Below are 26,336 nucleotides of genomic sequence, written 5' to 3' on the forward strand. Positions count from 1 at the left end.
TGCCAACCTAGCAGTTCAAAAGCATATAAAAAGTGCAAGTAGATAAATAGGTACTACTGTACTTCGATGGAAAAGTAACAGTGATCTGTGCAGTCTGGCTGGCTACTTGACCACGGAGTTGTCTTCAGACAATGCTGGCTCAGTAACGGAGATGTGCACCACTCTCTATAGTTGTTTTACAACTAGACATGCCAAGGGGAAACCTTTACCTTTTTACCTATGTGAATAGTCCCAAAAAATGGGCACCAAATCATAGTATCGGCTTCTAAAAAGCTTATTTTCACCTATTTTTGGATACCATATTTTCTCTCCCCTAACAAATTTTAACTGGTATAAAGAATATTTCTGATATAAGGCCAGTACTTACTAGGAAGCCCAATACCAGGCTGGATTTGCTTGGACATATCCTTTGATTGGTTCACTGGAGTAAAGAAAGAGAATGATAAATACATGACAGCAAATCAAAACAGGTGAAAAACAAAAGGCAAAACACTTGACCCACCCTACCAGCTATATAGTTTATTTATAAATCATTATGTTGATGTGGGAAAAGGCACTTTAATGTACTTAAAGAGCAAACCCTTCCAACACCAATCATCACTTCTTGAAGTTGCTCTTAAGCCTCAGGGAAGAGAGGGAAAGCTGCTCGATTTTCACGTGGCTATAAACATTAATGGAGAGTGCATCACAACAGTTCAGCTAATGCCATTGATTTCTTCACTTTATTCTACACCAGGGAAATCATTTTGGAGAAAGCTGATTAAATGGCCTGAAAGGTCTCAAGTGGTACCAATTTATTATTGATGCTTCATGCAAGTTGATGCTGGTAACCCTTCACTTCCACTACGACTGCTATCTGAGCTTCAGGCAAGCAGCCAGTGGACATTAAGTTATGGAATGGGGCAGAAGAGTGAATGCAGTTCACTTGGTGAATCCTAATGGTCTGTTCAAGAGAAGGTTATCAGCAGAGGCAGCTGGTGCATGCCATGTCAATAGAGCAGGACACCCATCAGCTTCCGTTGAACTACACAGAACAGGGGTTGGCAAAGTGTGGCCCATGGGCTACATGCAGCCACTGAGGGCTGTTTCTGTGCCCCTCCATGCTCACCACAGGGTAAAAACAAATGTCAGAAGGTCTTTGGGGAAAAAACTTTTTTTGCCACAGAATGCCCTCTAGGGATCTTGGTGGCATTTTGCCACATTTTGAGCCCTCGTAGACTATTTTAGGCCCAAATGAGACCTTTATTAAAATCAGAAGTAAAACAAAAATCACTCTGACACTCTATGTTTGTTTGTTTGTTTGTTTTTTAAAAGGCTTCTCTTGGGCTTAAAATGGCCTTAGAGGGCATGCAAGGACATTTAGTGACAATAAGTAGTTTTTGACAGTGTGTGTATGAGGGGGTGTCCCCTTAAGATCTCCTGGGGGGCGCTAATGTGCCCCCCCCCAACTCCCTCAGTTGTCCATCCTTGACACAGAACAATAAAATAATCCAGCATTGGCCTAATATGTCTCTCCAAAACTCCTGTTTACCTGCCCACCTCTCTCCCTCCCTTCCTTTCCTCCCTTCTTCCTTTGTTCCCTACTCTTTTTTTAGCATATAATTTTGGAAACAGGAATTATCCACACTGTTGGCAATCTATGTAGCTATTGCAAAGTTGCCTCTAAATTTTCCATAAAGCAACACTGAAGGCATGTGTGGCTTAAAATCATTGGTTTAAAATTTGCAAAAAAAACTTTGAAGGATGTTATTATAATGGCTCCTTGTGATTTCCAGCTTTCCAACTTTCAGCACACATTCAAGAAAAAAAAGAAAGGAAGAAAGTAACCAGTCAAGTTGGTCAGTTTGAACACATGCTTAGGGGTTATTTTTAGGTGAGAAACTGACCCTTTTCACCAGTTTAACCCACTTTGCCTAATTTGCTCCTCTTAGACCCAAACTTTGACCCAAGCACAATTTGCAGCTGGAGATCCATACTGTTAGTGTTACATGCTTGCAATGCCATTTGTGCAACAATAAAGGAATTTTTAAAATATGTAATAAAATATATACAGTACTTTCTTTAAAACAGTAGAATTAATGTTCACAACCATGCTTTGGGTCAATGAGAGGAAAACATATATATGTCAAGTATGAATATAATAAGGCTATAATGTCCATATTTGAAGGAAGGAGTAGGAATCCCCTGTTATTGATATGGGCCCAGGTTGAAGTGAACTTTTGAAGTGAAAATTTAATAACCTTGATAAGCATGAGTTTGGAGATAGGGACTTCAATACACATTTGTCACATTTGTCAGAAACGTATGTACTTTTAGCTCCTTGTTTTACATAAAGGATAAGGAATGTGAGGCACTTCCAATCTTGCTAGATTGCAAATCACAACATCCCTAATCATTGACTATGCTCACTAATTAGTTGAAGGTTCGTTCCCACTATGATTTAAAGCGAATTGCTGATCAGTTTATATGACAGTCATTCCCATTTGAAACCAGTTCCAAGACTACTTTATTGATTCCTGTCACGACAAAGTGAGCCAAATGCAAAAAGCCCCAGTTTTTTCAGACACTAGTTTTCTAGTGGTTCTTTTGGAAAGAATCGATTCTGGAATGTGTTCAACAAGTGGGGACGACAGATATGAATCACATCATTCTGGAAGGGAGGGACTAATGGCAGAGGGGTGTTTATCATCCCTCCCCAGTTTTTGGTCAATCCACCATCCCCCCCTCTCTCAGCATTGCCTTTGTGCTTGTGGGGTGACCTATGGGTGCATGATTTTTTTTAAAAAAATTAATTGAAGATTTGATTCATGCCACTTACATGATGCAGAGATGATGACATGCATTTTGAAATGGCACAAGCTAGTGGGGACGACAATCATGCCAAAAAAGTAGTGATTATAAGGGGATAATGAAAAGATCCATTTTCATAGTGGGAATAGCGAACCTTTTGGAATCGATTTACCAACACAGAGCGACGGCGAAGCCCAAACCAATTTAAATGTAAGTGGGAATGAGCTTGAACCAATATCCAGAGAGCTCTTGTCGACCATTCTTGTTCCATATGCACAGAGTGGGGAAAATATAAGGAAAAGCAATACCACTAAGACAAATTTAACCAAAATAAGAAAGAACCCCAAAGGAAAAGACTTCTTGCTAGGCCAGAGACTTACCAGAAGGTGAAGAGAGCCACAATGGCAACTGTAACAAGCAGCTGTAGCAAAATGATGCTGTAAACCTAAAACCAAGAAAACAGGAGCAATATTATCAGAATAGCTGAGTCTCTAATCCTGAGTCTGACAAATCGCTCCTTGAACCTCACCAACTCATGAGAGCCATGGAGGATCAACCCCAGCATGCAAATACATATGCTAACTGTGCCCCTGTTGACTGTGCATTCAACATCTTTGTGAAGAGTCTGTATATACAGTACATGTATAGATGTATGCCCAAAAGGCCAGGGTTGTGGGAGCCTGTGAGCGTAGGGCAGGGGACATGATGATGTGGATATTATCGCACATGCCTTATAGCTGACGGACACAATACTACTCCCACTCTTCACCTGTTTGTGAATGCATGCAGGAGTCAAATGGACAAGTATTAAAGGAACAAGGCCTCCAGGTTTATTGAGTCCAACACATTTAGAAATAAATTCTTCTTCTGGGGAAGTTCTGAATGCTGAGTCTAGTCTGTCAACCATTATTATTGTTATTGTTATTGTTATTGTTATTGTTATATCCCACCTTCCTCAGGTATAGGGACTCAAGGCAGCTAACAAAATTTAAAGCAGTCCAAAACCCAGGAAAAAAAACCTGCAAAAGCAGGTTGTTTTTCAGACACATCGGGGTTAATGAGCATTAATGCAACATTAATTATTATTATTAACCTTTATTTATGAAGCGCTGTAAATTTACACAGCGTGTACATGCAATCTTTTTAGTTAGACGGTTCCCTGCCCTCGGGCTTACAATCTAAAACCCAGACAGAAAGTCAACAAAACATGTTGCTTTTTACTTTCAGGATTTTCCACTTTCTGTCCTGTTTAATAACAGACATCATCTTAAAATCAATCCGCTTTTGTCAGTTTTCCCCCCAGCTTAAATCCCATTTTTGCACAGGATCCCACCCATGTGATAAACTCCTGTGTGTCTATATTTTTTTTAAGTACATCATTATTATCCACACTAATGGTATCTGTTGGGTTTCAATGGCCAGTGTATCTAAGCCTCCCTGATATCTTCTCCAACTGATATAGTCAGTACTTTGGCACACATAAAACTCTTAGGTAAGGTAAGGACAAGGGCTCTCCTTACCATCTGCCTCAGTAGATGTTACCTGTTTTCAGACATTACCTTCCTGATGAACACTCTGCGTACATTGCTGTCATCCCAGCTGAATGTTGTGAGGGTCTCAGTATCCCCTGAGTATCCACTGCCATAGTTAGGGCTGGTACCTGAAAAGAAGGGGAAACCAAATCACACCTCATTCGTGATTCTTCCAGGAACAACTAATGTCCATCTCTAAGAAAACAGGCTGAAGGGAGGGCTTAGGTGGATCCAACAATTTCAAAGACTCATTGCACCAAAGTAGCAACTGTTGCTTGCAGACGCAATTTATTTGCAGTCTGAGAAACTCATTATTATTTTCTTGAGAGATGGGCAAGGCTGCTGGAAGTCACTTCAGAGGACTTCCTCCATTTCCTGAGAAAATCTGTTACACCAAGATGGGGAATTTTTTAAAAAAATAAATAAATAAAAGCAGTCAGGAAACAGGTTGCAACTTAATGATTACTTCTGCACAGAGATCCCTGCTGTAAGTTTCCCTGAAGGAGGCAAGGTGATTGGATAATACAAGGCCTCCTCTTGGTTTTCAGTAAGCCAGATAAGGTTGTGTTGTTGTTGTTGTTTTCTTTTTTCTGCTCCAGATCAGCATTGGCATATTCAAATCACCACAAATGAAAACACAATGATCCACCACACCAAAAGGACCAAGACATATACAGAAAGGACTCTTCTGCTGGAATAGGGGCATGGCCAATGGAAAACAGTAAGAATTCACCACATGAAAAAGGAATTGTGTTGGGGTGCAGGAGAAAGAAATAAGTTTGATCCAATTTGGAGGTTGAAGTGGATGGAAAATTCCAGTCTCTTTACACAGAGAGTTAAAACGATGTCACGAGTGACTGCTTCAGAGATCAAAGATATATCATGAAAAAGAAAAATGTGAAAATTGTATGTTCCAGTTCTGGTGAAACAGACTTGACCAAAGGACCGCAAAGGAGAATAAAAAGGCCCCAGGGTTTGGAGAACCGGGGCAAACTTTATACTCTCTTGGGACTAGGAGAATGTCCCATGAAGGAACAAGCTCATGACTTCTCAGTTCTGAATTAAAAGTGAGATATAAAAATGTATAATCAGGTACATTGCCAGAAATTTCGAGTTGAGGGATCACCAATACAGGATGGCCAGTATAATTAAATGAAAAGTATGAACAGTGTTTATTGTTTGTAAATATTAAATAGGCTCCCAAATCCTTCAACAGGAAATTAAATAAGCACTCTATGAATGAGAGACCTCCAAGTCACCCTGTCCTCCACCACATGACCTTCTTTATTGTCAATCTGAAACATGGTCTTCCTCTTTGTCTGTTGCCTTCTACCCCATCAAGCATTATTCCCTATTCTAGTGACTATCTCTTCTCATGATATATCCAAACTATGACAGTCTCAGTTTAGCCAGCTGGTTTTCTAGAGAGAGTTCAGACTTGGTTTGCCCTTGGACCAAGGAATTTGTGGCTAGTGGTTCCCACGCAAGTGGTCAGTAAATCCACCTTAAGTTTTAGATTGAATAAAGGAGCTAGCCCAGGTGCTGAAACTGATTTGGGGTTCAGTACCTTGGAAAGCTGGACAGTCAAGAATGCTGATAGGAAGAAAATCAGCTCATTTGAAATGTGGTGCTGAAGAAGAGTTCTATAGATATCGTGGAATGCTAAAATGACCAGTAAATGGGTCCAAGGGCAAACCAAGTCTGAACTCTCCCTAGACGTGACACTCACAATGCAAGAAGTTGGAAGTGAGCATTCTTGCCAGTTCAGAAGGAAGATCACAAAAGAGGATGAAGCTGGTGATGACCTTAGCACCCAGGAGGATGAAAATTCACATTGTTAGGTAGCTAGTAGCAGACATTCCTCCACAATTTCAGAATGAGTAAGAACAATTGCCTGGACTGAATCTGGGGCAGTGGTTCCCAGTCTAGTGTCCTCCAGATGTTGTCGGACTCTAGACCCATTACGCCCAGCCAGAAAGGTCAAGGGTCAGAGATTATCGGAGTTACAGTTTATATAAACATTTTTATTGCTTACTAATCCTCCCCCCCCCCCCAAAAAAACCTACAAATACTTTGAGCTTTCTTCCTAGTTTGTGCCCTTTTCCAGATGGGCAACTGGGCAATGGTAACTCTTTGAGATGAAGCAACCAGTATGAGACACAGTTTCCACAGATTGATATAAAGATGTTACTGTATTCACCATGTTATTTTCAATCTGTTTCCTAACAATATCTGGACTTTAATTTGTACTGAGCTGCCCTTTTCATTGAACTATCTATAACAGGACTGCAGAATCTGTTTTGATCATTGCACAGGTGGGATACATGCAACTGTCCAGACATACTGCGTTGAGATAATCATTATCATTATCATACAACTCTTCCAAATCGCCATGGTGCTACTTCTATCCTGGCCTCTGTCTCTTGAATGCTGGCCTCCACAGCCCTGCTTCCCTGCCCAAGCCCCTTCCCAGCATGCCTATTAGTCTGTATTTATTTATTTGTTCATTTGTTTTTATTTTTAGCACAATTACATGATAATAGTAATCAGTTAGGTCCTTCTACTTATTGCTGTCCTGCTTTTCTCCCAAAATTGGGACTCAAAGTGGCTTACAATTTAAAAGCACAGTACAGTATTAAAACACAGTACAATACATTAAGTAAAAAGAAAAGAAATTGGAGGAGAAAATAAAATAAAAATAGCCTGGTTGGGAATAGCAAGGAGGAGCAGGAGAGGGAGAAAGGAGCAGAATCACAACCACTCACACCACATGACAGCCAGCATGTCGAACTACTTCAGGAGGAACTTATCACACTCTCTCAATAGTGGAAAAGCAGGGAGATTGGGAGACACTGATCGGTTTTGCCCATCAATGAGATGAAGCACTCCAGCAGGAGCTGGACTACAGACCAGATGCTAGACAGACACTGTCATGTGATAAGGACACTACAATCTTGCTATAATTCCACTTTTCAAGCCTGGTGTGATAAAGTCTTATGTCTCAGAGAAAAACCCCAGCATAGCCTATCATGAGGAATATTTGGTACTGCTGTCCAACAGCACCTGGAGGGCTGTATGCAAATTTATAGTAGTCTGGTGCCAATTAAACTGCCATGGCTCTGTCCTATGGAAACCTAGAATTTGTAGTTTGATGAGGAAGTTAAATTTCTCTAGTTCACTACTCTTGAACTATGGCATAAGAATACAGAATTCTAAGTACCTCACCAAACTACATATCCTAGGATGCCATCCTCTGAGGGTAAGAGAGTGGGTCCTTCTAAAAAAAAATTGCACTGCTCACAGTTGTGGCCATTTCAGCAGAAGAGGGAGAACACCCAGGAAAGTTTTTAATGATTTCACACTCAAGTCTATATGGTTTATTTCTTTAAAATAAATAAATAAATATAATTAGTGAAATTTCAAAAATGTTACTATGAAATAGATTTTTCACTGAAAGGAACCTCATGGGAAGGAGGGAAGGCCGGAAGTGAATACCAATATGTACCTGTGCACTGATGATACAGACCTGCCAGAAACCCTGCAGTGCATAATGACAGGCATTTTCCTAGTAATAGAGCTGCCTGGAATGTGGCTACCGATATCTTGTTCATCATGCCATGAACTATTTAAAGACTGCCATTAGGTTTCAGACTGTACCTTTCTCTGCCAGCCTGGGGCCAGAGGTTTTCCCTTTTACTGAAAACTGGGTGTTCTTATCAGCATGTGAGATACATCTCCCAGGGAATATTTCTCTTTTTGCTCTAGGGCAGAGCAATCCCTCAGATCCATTTCATTATCGTCAATTAACCTACTTTAGCACCATGTATTATGACAACGCTGTCGTCCACCCCACCCAAGAGACCAACTTGTCACAAATACAACAACTGGCTTCTTTTTAAAAGTTGGCACCATGCCTAGAGTTTGCCCTTGTTGTTGTTGTGTGCCTTCAAAGTCATAACAGCTGGCAAATCAGACACACATCTTATGGTCAATATGGTTTTCTTTTTACTTGTTTGGCCCTGATTCAGATCACCACCAACATGTGAGGGTCGGGGAGGTTTAAGCTTTTGCCCATCTGTTTTTTATCATAAAACATTATCTCCCTCCCTGCAAAAGGATTTTAAAAAAGAAAGTCCTTAATTGGCCCCGAGGGACCTGATTTTTAGACAAAAACCAGAATTAGGAAGAATATTTAAACCTCTTCCACATGCACTGGTCTGATAATGAAGATGTATACAATTCTAGGCACCACAGTTCAATAGAGGCTGGATGGCCATCTGCCAGGGGTGCTTTGACTGTGTCTTCCTCCATGGTAGAGGGTTGGAATGGATGACCCTTGAGGTGTCTTTCAATTCTATGATTCTATGGAACAAGGTCCCACATGCTTATTTCAGAGTAAAAAACAAACAAACAAACCTCACAAAAAACAGAAAATGATTTTTAGCTGCATACTATATGTGTCATGTAGCACAATTTGACTTTTGGTAATGAAAACATTAAATCCATACTTCTGCACTAGCTAACACCACATTCTGGATTTTAAAATTAGGAGTGGTCACTCATGTTTCTCTAAAAAAGAAGGAATACTGCAGCCAAAATGGAAGAAATAGAGGAGGAATTGCTGCATAAAAGTAACACAGAGTACCATGAATGTGTAAATAAAATTTAGAAACCACTTCTAGTACTCAAACAGAAATATAGCACACCACAGAGGGGAAGACTGGCCAGGTGACCCAAGTGCTTGCTTAGGCTATCTTACAGGTAATAACAGGACTTTCTTTTATTATGGACCTTTATCTTTAAAACAGATGTGGACTGGTCAAACCTTCCAACAGAAGACACTTTCAAGGAGAACACTGTCCTCTGACAACCTTCAAAAAGAGGACTGTCCTCAGTCCTCACAGTCAAATAAATGCTCCCCCTTTACATTAGTGACAGTCATTTATGTGTTCCTGGCTTTCTCTAACTTCTATTGTTACATTCTCTGGAAGTTCTGTATTCTGGCCTGGTATTTGCTCTATATTCCAGACAAACAATTAACTTTATTATTTTACCCTGAGGCAATCCACCCAACCTTTAAAAAACTAGTTAAAGGGGTTTTCTTCATCACGAATAAAACAGCTTTTGTTGTTAGCTGCCCTCTAGTCGACCTTGACTCATGACAACCCATGTCTTTAAGAGCGTTCCACAGCATTTTGTGATCTATGCAATCAAAGGCTTTATAAAGCCCATGCTGATTTTCTTTTGGAATTCCATGATGCGCTCTATTAGCTAGTGTATATTTGCTATGTGGTCCCTAGTGCCTCTGCCTTTCCTGATCCCCGTTTGCACCTCTGGGTTTTCTCACCAACAAAATTCAAATAAAATCAGCAGCAGCAGCAAAACCAAAAAAGACCACATAGGGGAATAAAAACTAATCATACCAATCATAGCTCAGAACAACAAAGCAGCATCTTGACAAAATACAGGCCTGTGACTAACATCATCATCATCATCATCATCATCATCATCATCATCATCATCACCACACACACACACACACCATATGACTATTAACACTTTTGTCTGATGCAGAAGTCAATGGAGCTTCAAAAGCTTGCAACATATATTTTGTGCATTTTGATTTGCCAATAAAGGTATAGCTGTTTTGTGGATTTTGAATATTATTGAACTTTGCTATACTGCCAACACAGCTAACGCTGGATATGCCATCTGGTCAAAAGAATGCTGAAATGTTAGCAGAATAGCTTGCTATCTAAAAGTGAATGGGGAATGAGATAATGGATATTTTGGCTGCATCTGCATGTAGAATTAATGCAATTTCACATTGCTTTAAATGTCATGGGTCAATGTTATGGATTTCCAGGACTGATAGTTTTGTGAAAGATCTAGCCCACACAGCCAGAGAGCTCTAGTGCCACAACAAACTACAAATGCCAGAATTCAATAGGAAAGAGCTATGACAGTTAAAGTGGTGCCAAATAGCATTAATTCTGCAGTGTGGCAGCAGCCTCTGAAGCAACAAATTACATCTCAGGGTGACCAGACATCCTCCTTTTCCAGGACCTGTCCTACATTTCAAACTTCTGTCCAGGAGGAATTTCAAAATGCCCTCCATTTTAAGCATAACTAAGAAACATGAATTTATATTTATATCAGAATTTTTGGGTTTTGTTTTGTAATGTCCTCCATTTTTCTTGAATGTCTGTCCTACATTTGAGGTGTCTTGTTCTCCTTTGTGGTTAGGACATCCGGTCACCCTGCATAAGTTTGGTGCCATCACTGAGAAGACTCTATACCATGTATCTACAAGTCATATCTCAGCCAGTGTTGGAAAACAGTGCAGGACCATGCAGGACCATTTAGGATAATAGTGCAAAAAGAAGCCTTGAAGACACCCAGACCTCTGAAGGTCAGCCACAGAACTTTGTACTGCATTTAGAAATGTTCCAGCAATTTGTGCAAATGATATAAAATCAACATAACATGACCAAAACAACCAATCCCTATCAGTATACAATATGCCCTGTAAGACACCAGCTGAAATTTCAGAACATTCTTCAAAGGCAGCCTCCTACAGAACACACTACATTAAACCAGCTTGGATGTAACCATGGCAATGGTAACAGTACCCAAATATATCTTTTCTAAGAAGGGGAACAGCAGGTATGTTAACTGAAGCTAGCTACAGCTGTCACCTAAACATTCAAAAGCAAATCTGAGTCAGAGAGAACCTGACTCTTAAACTGATGTAAATATTCCATCCAAGACACCCATTACAGCTGACTTTACAGTGGGGAGCTAGTTATGTTCCAAGGGGGGCAAACTTTCCTCTAGAACCAGGCTAGTGGAACAGAGGATGCTCCTCTCCAAAGATGCAATTCCATCTGCAAATGCAAACAAGCCTGGAGTGCAGGATTTTCTTAAGCAGGGATCAGGGAACTGTTGGTCATCCAAATGTTCTGCCCAACACTCCCCAAATCCCTCGCCACCTCTCATCATGGAGCCCTGGTGGCACAGTGGTTAAATGCCTGTACTGCAGCCACTCAGTGTGAGTTGAATACCAGCTCCAGGGTGATTCAGCCTTGCATCCTTCTGTAGGTCACTAAAATTAGTACCCGACTTGTTTGTAATCCACTTATACTGTCGGAAGTGCTGGACCATCTGTAGAGCTGTATAAGAAATCGAAGAACCACTGAACCAATCGTCCAGCATTTCCTACAATATAAACATACAGAGAAGGATGTCAAGTTTTGGACAATTGAGAAAGTGGCTGGTACTGGGGAGAACCTGGAGAGAAAATTGAAAAGACGAGAACTTTTTTGGATCTTCACCTTACAAACCCATAAACCTATTGGACTGAATGAGAGCTGTAATTTGGCAGAGGTGTTATAATTTTTTCCCCTTTATCCCTCTAATCTTTTATATTATTTTGGTAGCACTGAGGCTGTAGCTTGTGTAATGCTTTGCAGGATATGCACTCCTTGCAAAGCAACCTTAATTATTCTGTAACAAGTGGGGTAGATTGCAAATTTGGAGGGAAAGATAAAGCCCTCCATTTGAAATATCCCCAGTAGCATTGCAATTTACTGGAACATCCAGGATACAATAAGTATGAGGAAATAACATCTTTAATAATTTTGAATATTTTTTTCAAACCAAAAACATATACATATGTTTTTATATACAGAAAATATATTATATTTATATATTTATATATATTTTCTACAGGAATTTATTGCCTGATTAACTCCTTACTTATACTGGAGTTAATTATCCCTGGAAATAAGATAATTATTATTCTGTTACAACAGGTCCATCTGCCAGATCAATATTTTACAATATGGTCTTTATTTGTGAATAAATATACTAACTACATTATATTTCCCATTTTTTTAGCTTTATTTTCCACTGAAGAAGACTTTCAGTCAAAACACGTTCGGATATATTTTTATCATTTTCATTTTATATGTCCTCTGGAAGTGCATATACTGGCTGCTTGTGACCCCTCAATGGCTGTTTATGCAGCCCTGAACCTCTCCTTGCTGTTCATTTGCCACCCTCTCCTCAAGGAGGCACTGCCTTGTCTAGAAGCCCACAGGAGTGCCAGTTCACCATTTAAATGGATTGCAAGCTCCAAACTGTTTAACATTACCCCCTCCTTTTTGGTTGTTTGTTCAGTTTTTGTTTCATACCAAATAAGGACATCTGGCTCCTTGTTTTTGAGTGGTTTTGTTTTTGACATTTCTTTCATCCTTTACAGCTCTTGAGGGTCCCTTTGGTAGAAAAGTGGACTTCAGAGTTGATAAGAAAACCTTCCCCCTTCCCACTCTCTGTTACTTTACCCGATTTTATTTCTAGACAAATACTTAACTACTATGAAGTGGCAGGCTGAGGTTTAAGTGTCTTCAGGGAGCTGTAAATAAGGAGCTCAGGGGCTGATTAATTCTAAAACACCCTTTCCAGCTTGTGGGCAGACACCAGGGATGTTTTGCCAACGTCACTGGGGCTCTGGAACTCCCATTTTACAGGAAGATGGACAGAATCCCCTCCTTTGTTCATCCCCAAGGTGCCATATATGCTTAACTATATACATATATAGTTAAGAGACATCTTAGAGGTTATCCAAAAGGCTTTGTATAGTTTGCCTTATGTTTAATCTGGTCCTAAACTAAGCTTTTGTCATCAAAGAAGATTGGAGAACATAGAAACTGAGTCACTTGGTGTCTACTATTGGTCAAAGAGTATGACTGGGGCTTGAAAAAGCTGCTTTCTGGACTACAACTTCCCGCAATGAACATTGGCCACTGGCTATGACAATTGGGAGATTCTGGGAAATGAACTCCGAAAATAAGTTTGCCAAGCTCTGCTTATTCATAACTCTGGCTATCGGGATTTGTGGGGCTTGGGGGCAGAGTTTTAAAAAAGAGGTTTATTTAGTCCTTAGGTTGATTTTTTAAAAATCCATGGCTAAAAAACAAATAACAACACATCAAAAATCTTGTAGCATGAGGTTTTGTAGACTTGAGCCTACTTGGAAGTAGGCTCAAATCTACAAAAGCTCACGCTATCAGCTTCTTCTTTTCAGTTAGTCTCAAGGTGCTATAACATCCCTGTGCATACTGATTATCCAGACTAACACAGCTATGTCTTTGAACTGTAACACATCAAAAATATATACTCCAATTTAGGCCTAGGATTAGGAACACTGAGGCACACCACTTCAAACTGAAAGTTTTATGATGCCATTCAGCTTAAACAATTAAAGGTTAATGCAGCAAAGTATCAGCAACAAATTGTCCTGTTTCATAGTAAACCATTGGAGCCAACAGCCACCAAAATGACTTGGTCCAGCACTATGATTTCACTACAACAGCTTCATGATGTTCCCTCAAAGCCACCACAAATGAGATCTATGAAAAGTGAATGGCTGTTTAATTTGATGGACATGTACAGTAGAAAAGCATCCCATATTTCTTGGTGAGGGTACATTCCCCACAAACATGTCTCTGTACACTTTTGATGTGTGCATGTGCTTGTCCGCCAACATTTTACAGATGAAAAGCAGGACAAGTGTGGCTAAGCAAGATCAGAGTATGCTCAACATGGCAAGAGTTATTAATGAAAAAAAATATATAAGCTAGGGGAGGCTGCAGCAGTTAGCTTTAGCCAGAGCCTCCTGGGAAGGGAAGGTTCTATCCCCTTCTCTCCTTTCCCCACTGCTGAATTAAATAACTGCAAACTACCTCTGCACATTGAACTCAATGGAAGTAAGCCAAGGACAAATGGTGTAAGTGCAGGGAGGAGAGAGAAACTTAGGCATTCCGAAAAACAGGCGAATAGGTAGGATGGCAGAGGATTCATTAAGACTGTCCCTGCCAAACTAGGATAGTTGGTGGCTATGCATCCACGGTTGTGAGGGCAAGGACAATTAGCCTGTGAATACTAACAGGGGGTGTCTGGAGGGCCCTAGGTGTTGAAAAGCTGTTGTAAAATCTGAGTCAATGAGGACCTTTGGGAGAAGGAGAGAGAAACCAATACATTTTTAAAATAACTGGAAAGGGGCAAGAGAGAGGATTAATTGGGACTGTTTCTGCCAAACAGTTGGAGAGTATGCATTTGCACACTTTCCAGAGCCTTGGAACACAGGCCATGCTTGGAAGTGAGCAAAAGCTTAAGGTGCATGTTCACTGATTCCCAACACAAATCATGACACGTCCAAAGGTAGCAGTGATAAATATTGTCAATCCCCTCCTCTCTGGCATAAATAGTAACCTAGAGACCTTCCCCTGACTATGAAGTTTAGGCAGTCCTCCAAGCTAGAGGCCTAATGAAATGGATTTACAAAATTCACCACTCTGATGGAAGCTATCCAATGAGGCGGGCGAATCATTTCATTAATTTTCATGGATTGTGGCAACATTCTCAAGATGCTACTGTCAACAGCGGTTGGTTCCAGTGGTCATGAATGTATGATGGCTTCCTGGTATTCCCCCACCACCATCATTTTATCACTGTTTCTAATAGTGGCAACTACTAAGGTGGTCATGCATCCTACTGTATAGATTATTGTTGTGTACAATCATCATCAACAACACCATCACTATCATCAATTCATCATCAATCATAATCTATTATTATATTTAATATAAAACAATTCAATAATATACTGTACAGTTCAATTTGGATGCACCTGCATTGTAGTTGTCACTTCAGCAACAACATTCACAGGTATCTTATCATTGGCTCCCCTTTCAGCTGCCCACTCCATGTGACCTTATCTTAAATCCTCTTTCCAAATGCCCATTTCTGTACTAAAATCTATGCTAAGCTTTAATTTTAATTTGTCTTTACTGTATTTTGACAGAGATTCCTTCTTTATGTTGCTTTTACGCAGGTAAAACTTTTCCATTGTCTTCTGAAGGCTCTGGCAGCACAAGGGAACGTGTCAACAAATACTAAGAGAGCAAACGCTCTGAAAGGCTTGCATGATCCTCCATAGTCACATCATTGTGATGGCGCTGGTCCGGAACTTTCAGGTGGGAGATGCATCCTTCCTCACCCTCCTGGGCCTTTGATCCATCAGCAAGATTGTCTTGCAGCTTGATCCAGATTCGTCACCATGGTTAGGAGAGCAGGAGTGTCATGTGACTTGCATACTCCTTTTGTCCTTCTTTCCTCAGTTCTCACGTAAGTATTGCCCTCCTTGGGCTTTGGAGGCATTAACTATGGTGGCTCAATATTATTGTGCCCTGATATTAATACTAACCATAGATCATATTAATATTGGTTCAAATGTAATGCTCTATTATGGTATTCCTCCCCACCCCCTCAAAAAAAGGCAAAGGAGTAGGGAATTCTGATGCAAGGGAGAGAAACAAATGGGAAAGAACTGCATGAGATATTTCCACTTCCTTAACCATGGTGAGGAGACTGGAAATGTTGCATTTGTATAACATTCTGGACTGTTTAAGTGATCCCTTGCTGGAGGTTAGATGAACATCAGCCTTTGAAAAATGCCATACAATGTAAGTGTGATAATCTTACAGATGCTTTTATTAAAGCAAAAGCAAAGGGGTAAAGGGACATTTGTCTGGCACAGAATGAGTCATGGAAATGATAAACCTTCATGGGCTAACACTGTGTTATTCCTCAATATACCTATGAAAATAAAAGGAGATATTCCAGAGCAGTTCAATGTAATGCCAAACCATGGTTTCATGATGCCTGTACCAAAGCTCTCCCAGAAACCATGCGGTACAATCAGCTTCCAACTAGGATCAGAAGTCATAGCTTGAAGTTTGGTTGATGCCCTGGTGGCACAGTGGTTAAATGCCTGTACTGCAGCCACTCACTCACAAACCATAAGGTTGCGAGTTCAATACCAGCAAAAGGGCTCAGGCTCGACTCAGGCTTGCATCCTTCCAAGGTCACTAAAATGAGTCCCCAGATTGTTGGGGGCAATTAGCTTACACTTTGTAAACTGCTTAAGGAGTGCTTAAGTGCACTGATAAGCAGTATAGAAATGTACCTGCTATCGCTATTGCTATTGATGTGACATCTGACTTAAGAGACTACAGCTTGATTTGATACTCCACCCACAGAAGCAGGCCACTATTTGAGATGATTCCTGGGAAAGCAGAGTGAGCAACACAAATCATTCTGAAGAATCTAAACTACAGTTAATAAAAGCCAAGGTTTGTTGGTGTTACTGCTAAACCAACCTTTACGTTTGTCCTACATGTGGCCAACATGGATGGGAGAATTATTACATCTAGTCCCCAGATTAGGACAGGACTTGAAAGGACCAGCATACCAATAGCATCCAGTGTTGTCAAACTCAGAAGCAATGTTTGCTACCACCTGTTCTTTAAAAATGCAATGAGAACAGGCTACCTGAAGAAGTATAACCTTAAAGGAAGAGAAATTGTTGTCTCCAACAAACCATGGGTTCTGATTTTTTTTTCAGGTCTGTCCTAATCCCACCATATTGATTCGTGTCTGGCTATTGTCACTACAGTTTAGAATATATATATATTTTTTAAAAAAATTGTTAAACTCACTGGGATCCACATATGCCCATGTGGGGTGGAGAGGAACATTCAAGGGGGGAGGAAAAGCCCCTGCTTTCAGCCCTTCTGCAGAAGTTGCCTCTTCATAGGTTGGAGGTGCTGAGGGGACAGTGGTGTTGTCCTTTTTTTCTATGCCCCCCTGTTGCCCTTCAGAGTTGGCAGGCTTGTTATTCACAGAGAGCTGCAGGGCAAAAGAGAAAAGGAAAGGTTAAGAGAAAAAGAATTGCAACTGCTCTCTCCAGTACAATGACAGCTACAGGATTTGGGGGACAGGGAAGGAATATGGTTGTGAAAACTGGATAATGAAGAAAGCTGACAGGAAGAATATCAACTCATTTGAATTGTGGAGGAGAGCTCTGAAAATATCATTAAAAGACAGTGAATAGGTCTTAGAGCAAATCAAGCCTGCATTCTCCCTAGAAGCCCAAAAGACTTAACTGAGTCTGCAAAAGGATATTGTAGCACCTTTCAATCTAATTAAGTGAAAGAGGTTGTAGCATAAGCTTTCATAGACTTGGGCCTGAAGCAGATGAGCCAAAAGCACCAGTTTCAGGCTATGTTGCAGGCATGGTGTTTAGATGCCTCATGCCCTAAATGTGGTTGAAAGCCACACCGACACTGAACCATCTGGAAAGAACCAGGCCAAGAACTGTGGACAACAACCCAGATCAGGATCAGACACATGCAGCCGTTGCAGTCCTGGCCCGAATGGCACCAGCATGGTCCTGACGCAATGCTTTTGGCCCATCCACTTCAGGCCTTGTTCTACTTCCTCAGATACATGGAGTAAGTAAACCAAGGTAGCAAATATGGGACAGGGGTGCCAGCTTGTCCATAGATTCAGGCAGCAAAAAGTCTTGAACCCTTCCTGATTTCTATAAATCTTTCTCTATTTGAAAAGGCTTACAGGGGAAGCTATACTGTATCTCAAAGAGACATCCAACCACACAGCCATTTGCAGACTCAAGCTGGAATGGGTTTTACAGATTTGTTTTAGGTAAGTGGGGTTATTACTCATGTTGCTATCTGCATTTATCCCTAAGTAAAGGCTTCAAATATACATATCCCCCCTGCCCCATGTATCAAATCAAGAATCTGGGAATGGGCTTTTGCAAAAGATCTCATTCTCAATCATTCAGGGAGGCTGCACTTTAATATAGTATTGAAGGTGGGAATCCGAGCCCAGAAACTTAAGTTCATTGAGTTTTTATGTCTTTAAGGAGGGGAAAATCTCACAAAACTGCAAAGCCCAAGATTCTGTTGGATGGAGCCATGGCAGTTAAAATAGTATCAAACTTCATTATTTCTATAATGTAAATGATAACATGAATCCACCAATTTGCAGAAAGGTTGGCACATGCTCTTTTGGTTTGTTAGGCACCTTGAGTCCCTGTTCTAGAGGATGGAGGAAGGGTGGGATACAAATGAAGTGAATTAAAAATAAGCATGTTCAGATTTACATCCCCCATATTTTTCTAGACATATCCCCTGGTGCTTTCCAATTATCAATAGCTTCATAAAAGACCAAACAGGTTCACTGTCTAGATTATGGGGGAAAGTCAATACTGCAAATTTTGTTTCTTCTCTCCTGGTAACAAACAAGAGCAGATGCTAACATGGACTTGTATTTAGCTAAAAGTATGAAAGGTAGGAGAGAGGCTGAAATACCCTGAAGGCACCAGATCCTGTCTAATCTTGGAAGCTAAGCAGGATCAGCTCTGATAAGTACTTGGATGGGAGACTCCTAAGAAATACCAGTTGCCGTAGGTGCCATTTCAGAGGAAGGCCACGGCAAACCACCCCTCGGTTATTTCTTCTTAAAACATAACCCTGTGAAATTTCATGAGCTCACCATAAATCAAAAGGCGACTTGAAGGCACACACACACTAGGTAGGAAACACGATGAAGAAATTTAAAACTATCATGAAGACAGTTAAAACACTGCCAATGCAGAGTAGGTGATCCAATATTATTTGACACCTTGGACTCTCTTAAATAACAGAGGGGAGTAAAGTGCCCTGCTAACCTTACTGTGGAATTAAGCCCTAGCAACTCTTTAATAATACTGTATAACCTGACTCCCAGTTTGGTTTAAATCGTTATCACCCAAGAAGTCATGTGTTGGCCACAGGGAAAGTCCAAATAAATCTATATTAGTATAATATTTTGATTAGACAAAGTTAAAGATCCCAAAATTGGAAAGCCTTTGAGATATTCAGCTCCTGTCTTCGTCAGAACAGAAGGGAAGGTGGGGATTGTGGGGGTGAAAGGGGGAGCAGAAGCAGAGTTTATGCTGAAGTCAAGAAGATGACATGGTCAAATCTGAAGCAGGGGAAGGGATTTCTTCAGCTTCCTCCTCTCCCATTTCATCTGAAAACCATGCAGACTTCTTGGCTTCCAGATTTCTAACTCCACCCTCCCACCAACCACTCTGCAAATAAACTTGCTTTGCAAAACATCTTTTGTGATGGAGAGATCTGACAATCTTGAAAGCCATTTTGGTGACCTTTCACTTGGTCTAATCAAGGTATTATGCTAATATGGATATCCATTATTGTCCTACATGGAGCAGCTGCATCATGAATGGGCAGTCTCAAGGTGCATGCATGGACCTATTTCTGTCTTGTGAGACTCTCTGGGATCCATTTAGGGACCTATTTTTGTGTCCCAAAAATTCCCCCCCCCAAAATGAAATGAAAATAAAGAATGGCTGGAAGCCCACTTCTAATTTTTAGGAGGGGGAACCCCTATATGTTTGATATTAAACCATGCAAAGTGAGGCTGCAAACAATTTGAAAGGTGCATTACCGCCCCTGGAAGTTTCCACACCCCACACTTTTTTTGAATCACAGGGCGTCCAGGGGCTGCAATGCAAAGACAATGCAAATGAAAGCCCATCTATCTATTCTGAACCAGTAAAAGCCTCCTTATCACCCCTCTAAGCAGCCACACTACAAATGCTGCTTGGATTATTATAACTCAATACATGGCAGCAAAATAACTTGAGCCAATCAGAAGCCGTGACACCATGCCACCCCCCACGGCCACCCCCAAAGTGAGAAAGGCAAAGAGTTAATCCTGGCATTGCATCACCATGGTACCATCTGGATTTGGTGATGACCTAATTCAAAGGAAGGAAGCACCTAGAAAGTGATGGTGGAGAGGAGCACATGGGGGCAGGGAGAAAAAGGAGTTTTTTGTTTGCTTACTAAGAGCTTACTAAGAGAAAAGCCCAAGTATTTAGTGGGTTGTGTTTTTTTTTAGCATTCCCTACCTGTTCCATTCATAGTATGGTAGGCAGAGGGATGTAAGCTGCACCCATAATATCAGGACCCATTGGCCACACTCTGTTCTACAAGCAAGAGGACATTTAGTGGAAACCATCCCATTAAGTCCTCAACCCAACACACAGGTAAGGCCCAGAGAGCCAGAGTGGTGTAGTGGTTTGAGCGCTGGACTATAAATGACTCTGGAGACCAGGGTTTGATTCCCCGCATGGCCATGGAAACCCACTGGGTGACCTTGAGTGAGTCACACACTCTCAGCCCAGAAAACTCCATGATAGGGTTGTCTTTGGGAAATGACTTGAAGGCACACAACAACAACAACAACAACAGGCCCAGAATTATGGAAGAGACCATGCAAACCACAGTAAGCCTCCCCAGATTCCTTGGAATCAGCAATCCAAGGTCCCAAAACTTAATAGATGGCCCCAAACCTAACAATTCAAGCCCTGGAGTTGTTAATCTAGGCACTGCTGCTCTTTAACCCAAGGCAACAGATTTCTTGTATGAGGACCATGAGGGATGGTCTCTTACAGTCCAACTTTTCTGCCCTTTAGAAATAAGATGGTGATTTCTCATGGACAGCCAAATACTCAGTGTTACTTGTAAAGAACCAGTAGGAGCCCTAGCTGGGAACGCTATGAGCTAAGGCAGTGTGGTTGACATGAGCCAGCTTGAGCCTGGGAATATATCCCTGGAGACCAAAGTTTGACTCCCTGGCTCAGCCATGGAAACCCACTGGGTGAGTCACACACTCTCAGCCCCAGTAAACTGCATTGTAGGGTTGCCTTAGGGTTGCCATAAGAAGGAAGTGACTTGAAACTGGCTCTCATTCTTTATTATTAGCATATGTCACCATTGTCGTTGTCGCTGTGTGCTTTTCACAGCCACGGCATCACTGCATTGGCCTGATGATGACACACACTAATAATAAAGAATGGGAGCCAGAGTGTCTTAGTGGTCTGAGTGGGGAGATGGGTTCAAATCCACTTTCAGCCATACAAACCCACTGGGGGACCTTGGGGGAGTCACACACTCTCAGCCTCAGGTGAAGGCAAAGGCAAACCCCCTCTGAGCCAGGAAAATCGCAGGATCGGTCCATGCAAGTCAGAAATGCCTTGAATAATAATGGATGATGTTGATGATGATGAGGATGATGATGACGATGATGGGCCTTTCCTCCCAGGCAGAGAGATGCTTCACACAGCATCTCCAAGACAGGAATGTTGGCATCCTTTGATGCTACACACATACACACACACCACACACACACACACACACACACAGAGAGAGAGAGAGAGAGAGAGAGAGAGGCTTGACTTTGCAAAAGCCTTGCTGGACCTACCTTGCCCTGCGTCATCTTTTCCTAGTCTGGAGGGGCCCTGGGCGACGGTGGCACTGCAGAAAGGGCCAGGGGTGGGCGAGGGAAGAGAGAGGGCTACTGGCCCACCTGTCCTTCCCAGTTCCACTCCCAAAGAGAGAGATGCCTTGTTTCGGGGTCTCTGGTCCAAGCTTCTCCCCCCGCTGCCAGCCTCTGATGATGCGCTCCGCTTTCTAGCAGCATCCAGGTCTCTGGGAGGGGGGCTGTACCATTTCCAACTGCGGGGGGAGGGAGGGAGAGAATGTGTTGGAGGATGCTGCTAGCAGGGCAGGCCAGGGGGACCCGCAGTGCGCGCGCCCAGCAGCCTGATGCCGCAACAGCACAGCACAACAGCCAGCCAGAGTCACAAGGCGAGAGAGAGCAAGCCAGCCAAAGCCAGCAGGCAGCCCAAGGCCCAGGAGACTGCAAAACCAGGGGACCAGGGAAGCAGGGAGAGGAAGGATGCAGCTGGGAATAAGATGCCCTGCTGAGAGGCACCCCTTGGCTGCATCCCCACTGCAGAAATAATCCAGCTTGACACCACTTTAACTGCTATAGGAACTGTGGTTGATTGTGGCACCAGAGCAAATTGAGGGAAACCGCAGCAGGCTCCGACTGAGAGGCCACAGGACTGAATCTGCAGGACCTGAGCAAAAGAAATGAAGCATGGCACGACTTTAGAGATACCTCACCCACAGGGTTGCCATAGGTCGGGGTTGACCAGAAGGCAGCTAATAAAATTTATTTGGGGGGGGAAGGAATACATGAGATTATTATTATTGTTATTATTATTATTATTATTATTACATTTATTTCTATAGCGCCATAGGCTTCGCATAGGGCTTTACGAAGGAGAGAAAACAACAATCCAAAATAGAAACCAAAGCCTGCCTACGGTGCACAATCTAAAACCACAAACAAGATGATAAAGTTAATAAAAATATAACTGTAACAAAGTTAAAACAATACTATAAAATATAAATTAATACCAATAATACGTTGTGAAAGCTGCTGTCATATCAAAGATATTACAAATAAAATTTAAACTAAGTCTAAAACTCTTCCTACTCAGTGTAACAGAGGAAATGGAAGGCAAGTTTGATAGAGATGAGAAGAGTATTTTACTAGATCACAGCGGCACACATCTTATACACTAAACTTGGGGGGGGGGGGTAGAGAAATACTGAACTTAGAAGACTGGATGATAATGAGCTCGTTATAATGGACAAATGAACGACATTAATTAATGGGAAATCGGACCAACAATTTCGGAAGAAATGGGAAAATGTAACTGTACTTTTGGATATGGAGCTATAGGTGGTGGGAATTAATATGTGAATGTTATGAAAGGCTGTTTCCTTATGTTAATAAAGCTTTAAGAAGAAGAAAAATAAAAATAAAATTTCTTGTAGCCATCCAGAGTGATTCTAGCCTGTAGAAAGAATGCCGCTTGACACCGCTTTAGCTGCCATGGTTCTGTCTTGCAGAGTCTGGGGATTTGCAGTTTCATGATGCAGCAGCCCTCTTTGGCAGAGAAGACTAAAGACCTTGTAAGATGACAATAGGATGGAGCTACCGCGCTTCAAGTGGTGTCAAACTGCATGATTTCTGTAGTGTGGATGCACCCACAGCTTCCTGGAAACTCACTGCAGGCCAGTAGCCACTCACAGACCTGGACTGGTCCATGGACCATCCCTTAGACACACTGGAATTGTAGAGTTGGAAGGGACCCCAAGGGCATCCAGTCCAACCCCATTCTGCCATGCAGGAAATCACAATCAAAGCACCCCCAACAGATGACCATCCAGCCTCTGCTTAAAGACCTCCAAAGAAGGAGACTCTATAAACAACAAGCAATACACATTTTAATTCTCTGTAGAGAAATGTACTTTTCTTACGGTAATTGCTGACCTCTTGAGAAAGCTTTGCTTTGTTTTATTGTGTGCCACTTGACTTCCAGCAAAAAAATTGCAAAAAGGACATATTAAGATGGGCCTAAGGATTATGTATCTAGTTTTGGCGGGCGGGGATGTATAGGTCCCTCAGGAAATGTACTATATGTTTGCATATCATTCACAAGAACAATGTTGTGCTTTAGCAATAGCACTTTCATTCCTCCTTCCAGCGTCAAGCGTGACAAGTTCCATCAAGAAAAGTTCTCCATAAGGAGATGACTCTAGATGAAGAGTCAGATAAGCAACCACAAGCCACAGTAATCCAAGGCCAGACTGCAAAGTGCAGGGTAAGAAGGAGAAAGCCAGCAGCCAACTAACCGCAGAACCCAACAAACTTCACTCACAACACGGCGTCACCTATAACCACTTCCAGTCTCCAGCAAGTAGAAGAGTGCTAATGATTTAATCCCACAACCCACAAGAGTATGGTGTGTCTTGTACATAGATTAGTACTATTTTGTTTACATAAATATAAACAATATTTAATGCCTGTCAAAAACAACAACAAAAGGTCTCATATTTATTTAGAATCAGCATTGACGATCAAATTACAAATGTCTGCAAATGAATAAAGGCATGATTGATATTCTGTAAGCATGGACTTTAATGCCAAGCTTGGGGCAATGTGCATGGTGGTGGTGGTGGGCATAATTCATGACAAGTGGATCCAGGAAAGCTAATCCTATGCTGCAAACCCACCTGTTGTGTGCCTTCAAGTCTTTTCTGATTTATGGAGGACAAGGCATCACAAAATGTAGGATATTCAAGAAAAATGTAGAACATTACAAAATAAAAGCTAAAAACACTAATACACTCGCTCCTCCACTTTCGTGGACTTGGAATCTGCATCCTTCGCCCATTCGGAAGTGGCAAGGAGGGGGATAAAATGGGACGTGCACCTGCATGCGGCCCTGCATGCGTGCCATGGGAGTGTGCACCATTATTTTCAACGGGACTCAGATATTTGCAACTTGTCATTTTTGCGGGGGAAGGGGGTGGAACAGATACCCCGCAAATTGGGAGGGGCTACTGTATATATGTAAATCCATGCTTCTTAGTCATGGTCAAAATGACGGATATTTTGAAATTCCTCCTGGACAGAAGGTTGAAATGTAGGACATGTCCTGGGAAAGGAGGATGTCTGGTCACCCTGCATGAGAGCCACCAGCTACAACTTTCCTTAGGCAGAGTGTGTTGATCACATGGGACAACAGATTTCAAATGTCATGAAAGGGCAGAAAGTGGTTAATTTAAATTTATTGTTGTATTTTTACTGCCACAGAGGAGGAGAGCTGGTGGTGGGTCTGTCTGATTCCTGTACCAAAATGATCTACAGCATCAGCAACCCAGCCAAAACCCCTTGACTGGTTTTGTATATTATGAATTTTGACATGTGCGATGGTGGGGGGATCATGGTCATTTTTCTTGGCCTTTCCTGGTTGCATAGATTCTAGACTTGGGATATGAATGTTACTGTGGAGGCAGAGAAAATTCTAGACAGTTTCAGAGTTTAAAATGGACTGCCTGGCATTCAAAAAGCCATGCCACTCTAGCTGGAATGTGCATGAATGTGTGGAAGGAATTTTATTTTTGTTTTTACATAACTACACATAAATAATTTGTACACAGGTAAGACTTGGCACACCATACCCATGAAGATCTGGAAAACTGGGGTGGAGAGTTATGTCAACTATGAAAACAACTATCAAAGGCTGTGAAATGCGAGGAAAGGGGGGAGGAAAGATATTTGGTGAAATAAATGCCACCCCATCAATGCACATTATGTTGCTCCTTACCCTGAAGAGGCTAAGACATCCTGGTGTAATAATTTGTCTCTTTCATGGCAAATGTTTAATTGACTCAACCTGATAGTGTCTCCATTTTCTGGACCGAGTCTGGTGATGGTAGTGATTATGGTGGTGGTTGAGATGATGATGATGATGATGATGATGATGATTTGTATTTCCCACCTCTCCAAAGATCGAAGCATGATTACAGCAAAAGATAATACAAAATAGTACAGGTAATACATAATAATAATAATAATAATAATAATAATAATGCCGTCAATATAAAATATTACTACAATCAATACAATACTAATTTTGAATTTAGCAATTCCTATTAGCTCTCTAAAATCAATTTATCAGTAATCAGTGAAGATAGTCAAAAGTAGAAAGTTGTTATAAGATTTTTATGCCATGTCTGATGGATAAGCCTGCCAGAAGAGATCCGTTATGAGTGCCTTCTTGAAGGCCTCTAGAGTAGTGATACAACTGATCTCTTCCAGAAGGCTATTCCATAATTTTGGGGCTGCGGCTGTAAACTCTCTGTGGGAAGTTATCATTAATCTAGTGTTATGGTGTTCTAATAAATACTTTCCTGATGTTCTGAGAGTGCGAGGCGGATTGTGTAGGGAGAGGCATTCCAGTAAGTAACTTGGGCCCAAGCCATGTAGGGTTTTAAAGGTGATAACCAACACCTTGTATTGTGCCCGGAAGCTAATTGGCAGCCAGTGAAGAGATTTTAGCACTGGTGTTGTGTGGTCAAATCTAGATGTACCAGTGACCAATCTGGCTGCCGCATTTTGAACTAATTGAAGCTTCCGGACTTGATACAAGAATAGCCCCAAGGAAAGCGCATTACAGAAATCTAAACGAGAGATTACCAGTGCAAGTACCATTGCTTCAAGGTCCTTTCGGTCCAGGTAGGGACACAGTTGGCATATCAGCCAAAGCTGATACCAAGCACTCCTAACCGTCGCATCTATATGAGATGACAACTGCAGGGACGGATCCAGGAGTACTCTCCAACTGCGAACTTCATCCTTTAGGGGAAGTGT

The 26,336-nt window shown here is 41.6% G+C and overlaps 1 protein-coding gene across 1 annotated transcript in view; it reads right to left on the bottom strand.

The window, feature by feature from the left end:
• Positions 1 to 21,972, bottom strand: part of FAIM2 (Fas apoptotic inhibitory molecule 2) — a 61,157-nt gene extending 39,185 nt beyond the window's left edge. Inside the window, exons 1-5 of the mRNA XM_042455183.1 lie at positions 21,525 to 21,972; positions 16,886 to 17,075; positions 4,350 to 4,450; positions 3,171 to 3,235; positions 368 to 421 (exon numbers count right to left, since the gene is read on the bottom strand). Coding sequence (XP_042311117.1) covers positions 368 to 421; positions 3,171 to 3,235; positions 4,350 to 4,450; positions 16,886 to 17,075; positions 21,525 to 21,539 — 425 coding nt within the window. The 5' untranslated portion in view covers positions 21,540 to 21,972. The remainder of the gene's footprint in view (positions 1 to 367; positions 422 to 3,170; positions 3,236 to 4,349; positions 4,451 to 16,885; positions 17,076 to 21,524) is intronic.
• Positions 21,973 to 26,336: the final 4,364 nt, after the last annotated feature.

This window comes from Sceloporus undulatus, chromosome 2, assembly GCF_019175285.1.
Source record: "Sceloporus undulatus isolate JIND9_A2432 ecotype Alabama chromosome 2, SceUnd_v1.1, whole genome shotgun sequence".
Taxonomy (NCBI): Eukaryota; Metazoa; Chordata; class Lepidosauria; order Squamata; family Phrynosomatidae; genus Sceloporus; species Sceloporus undulatus.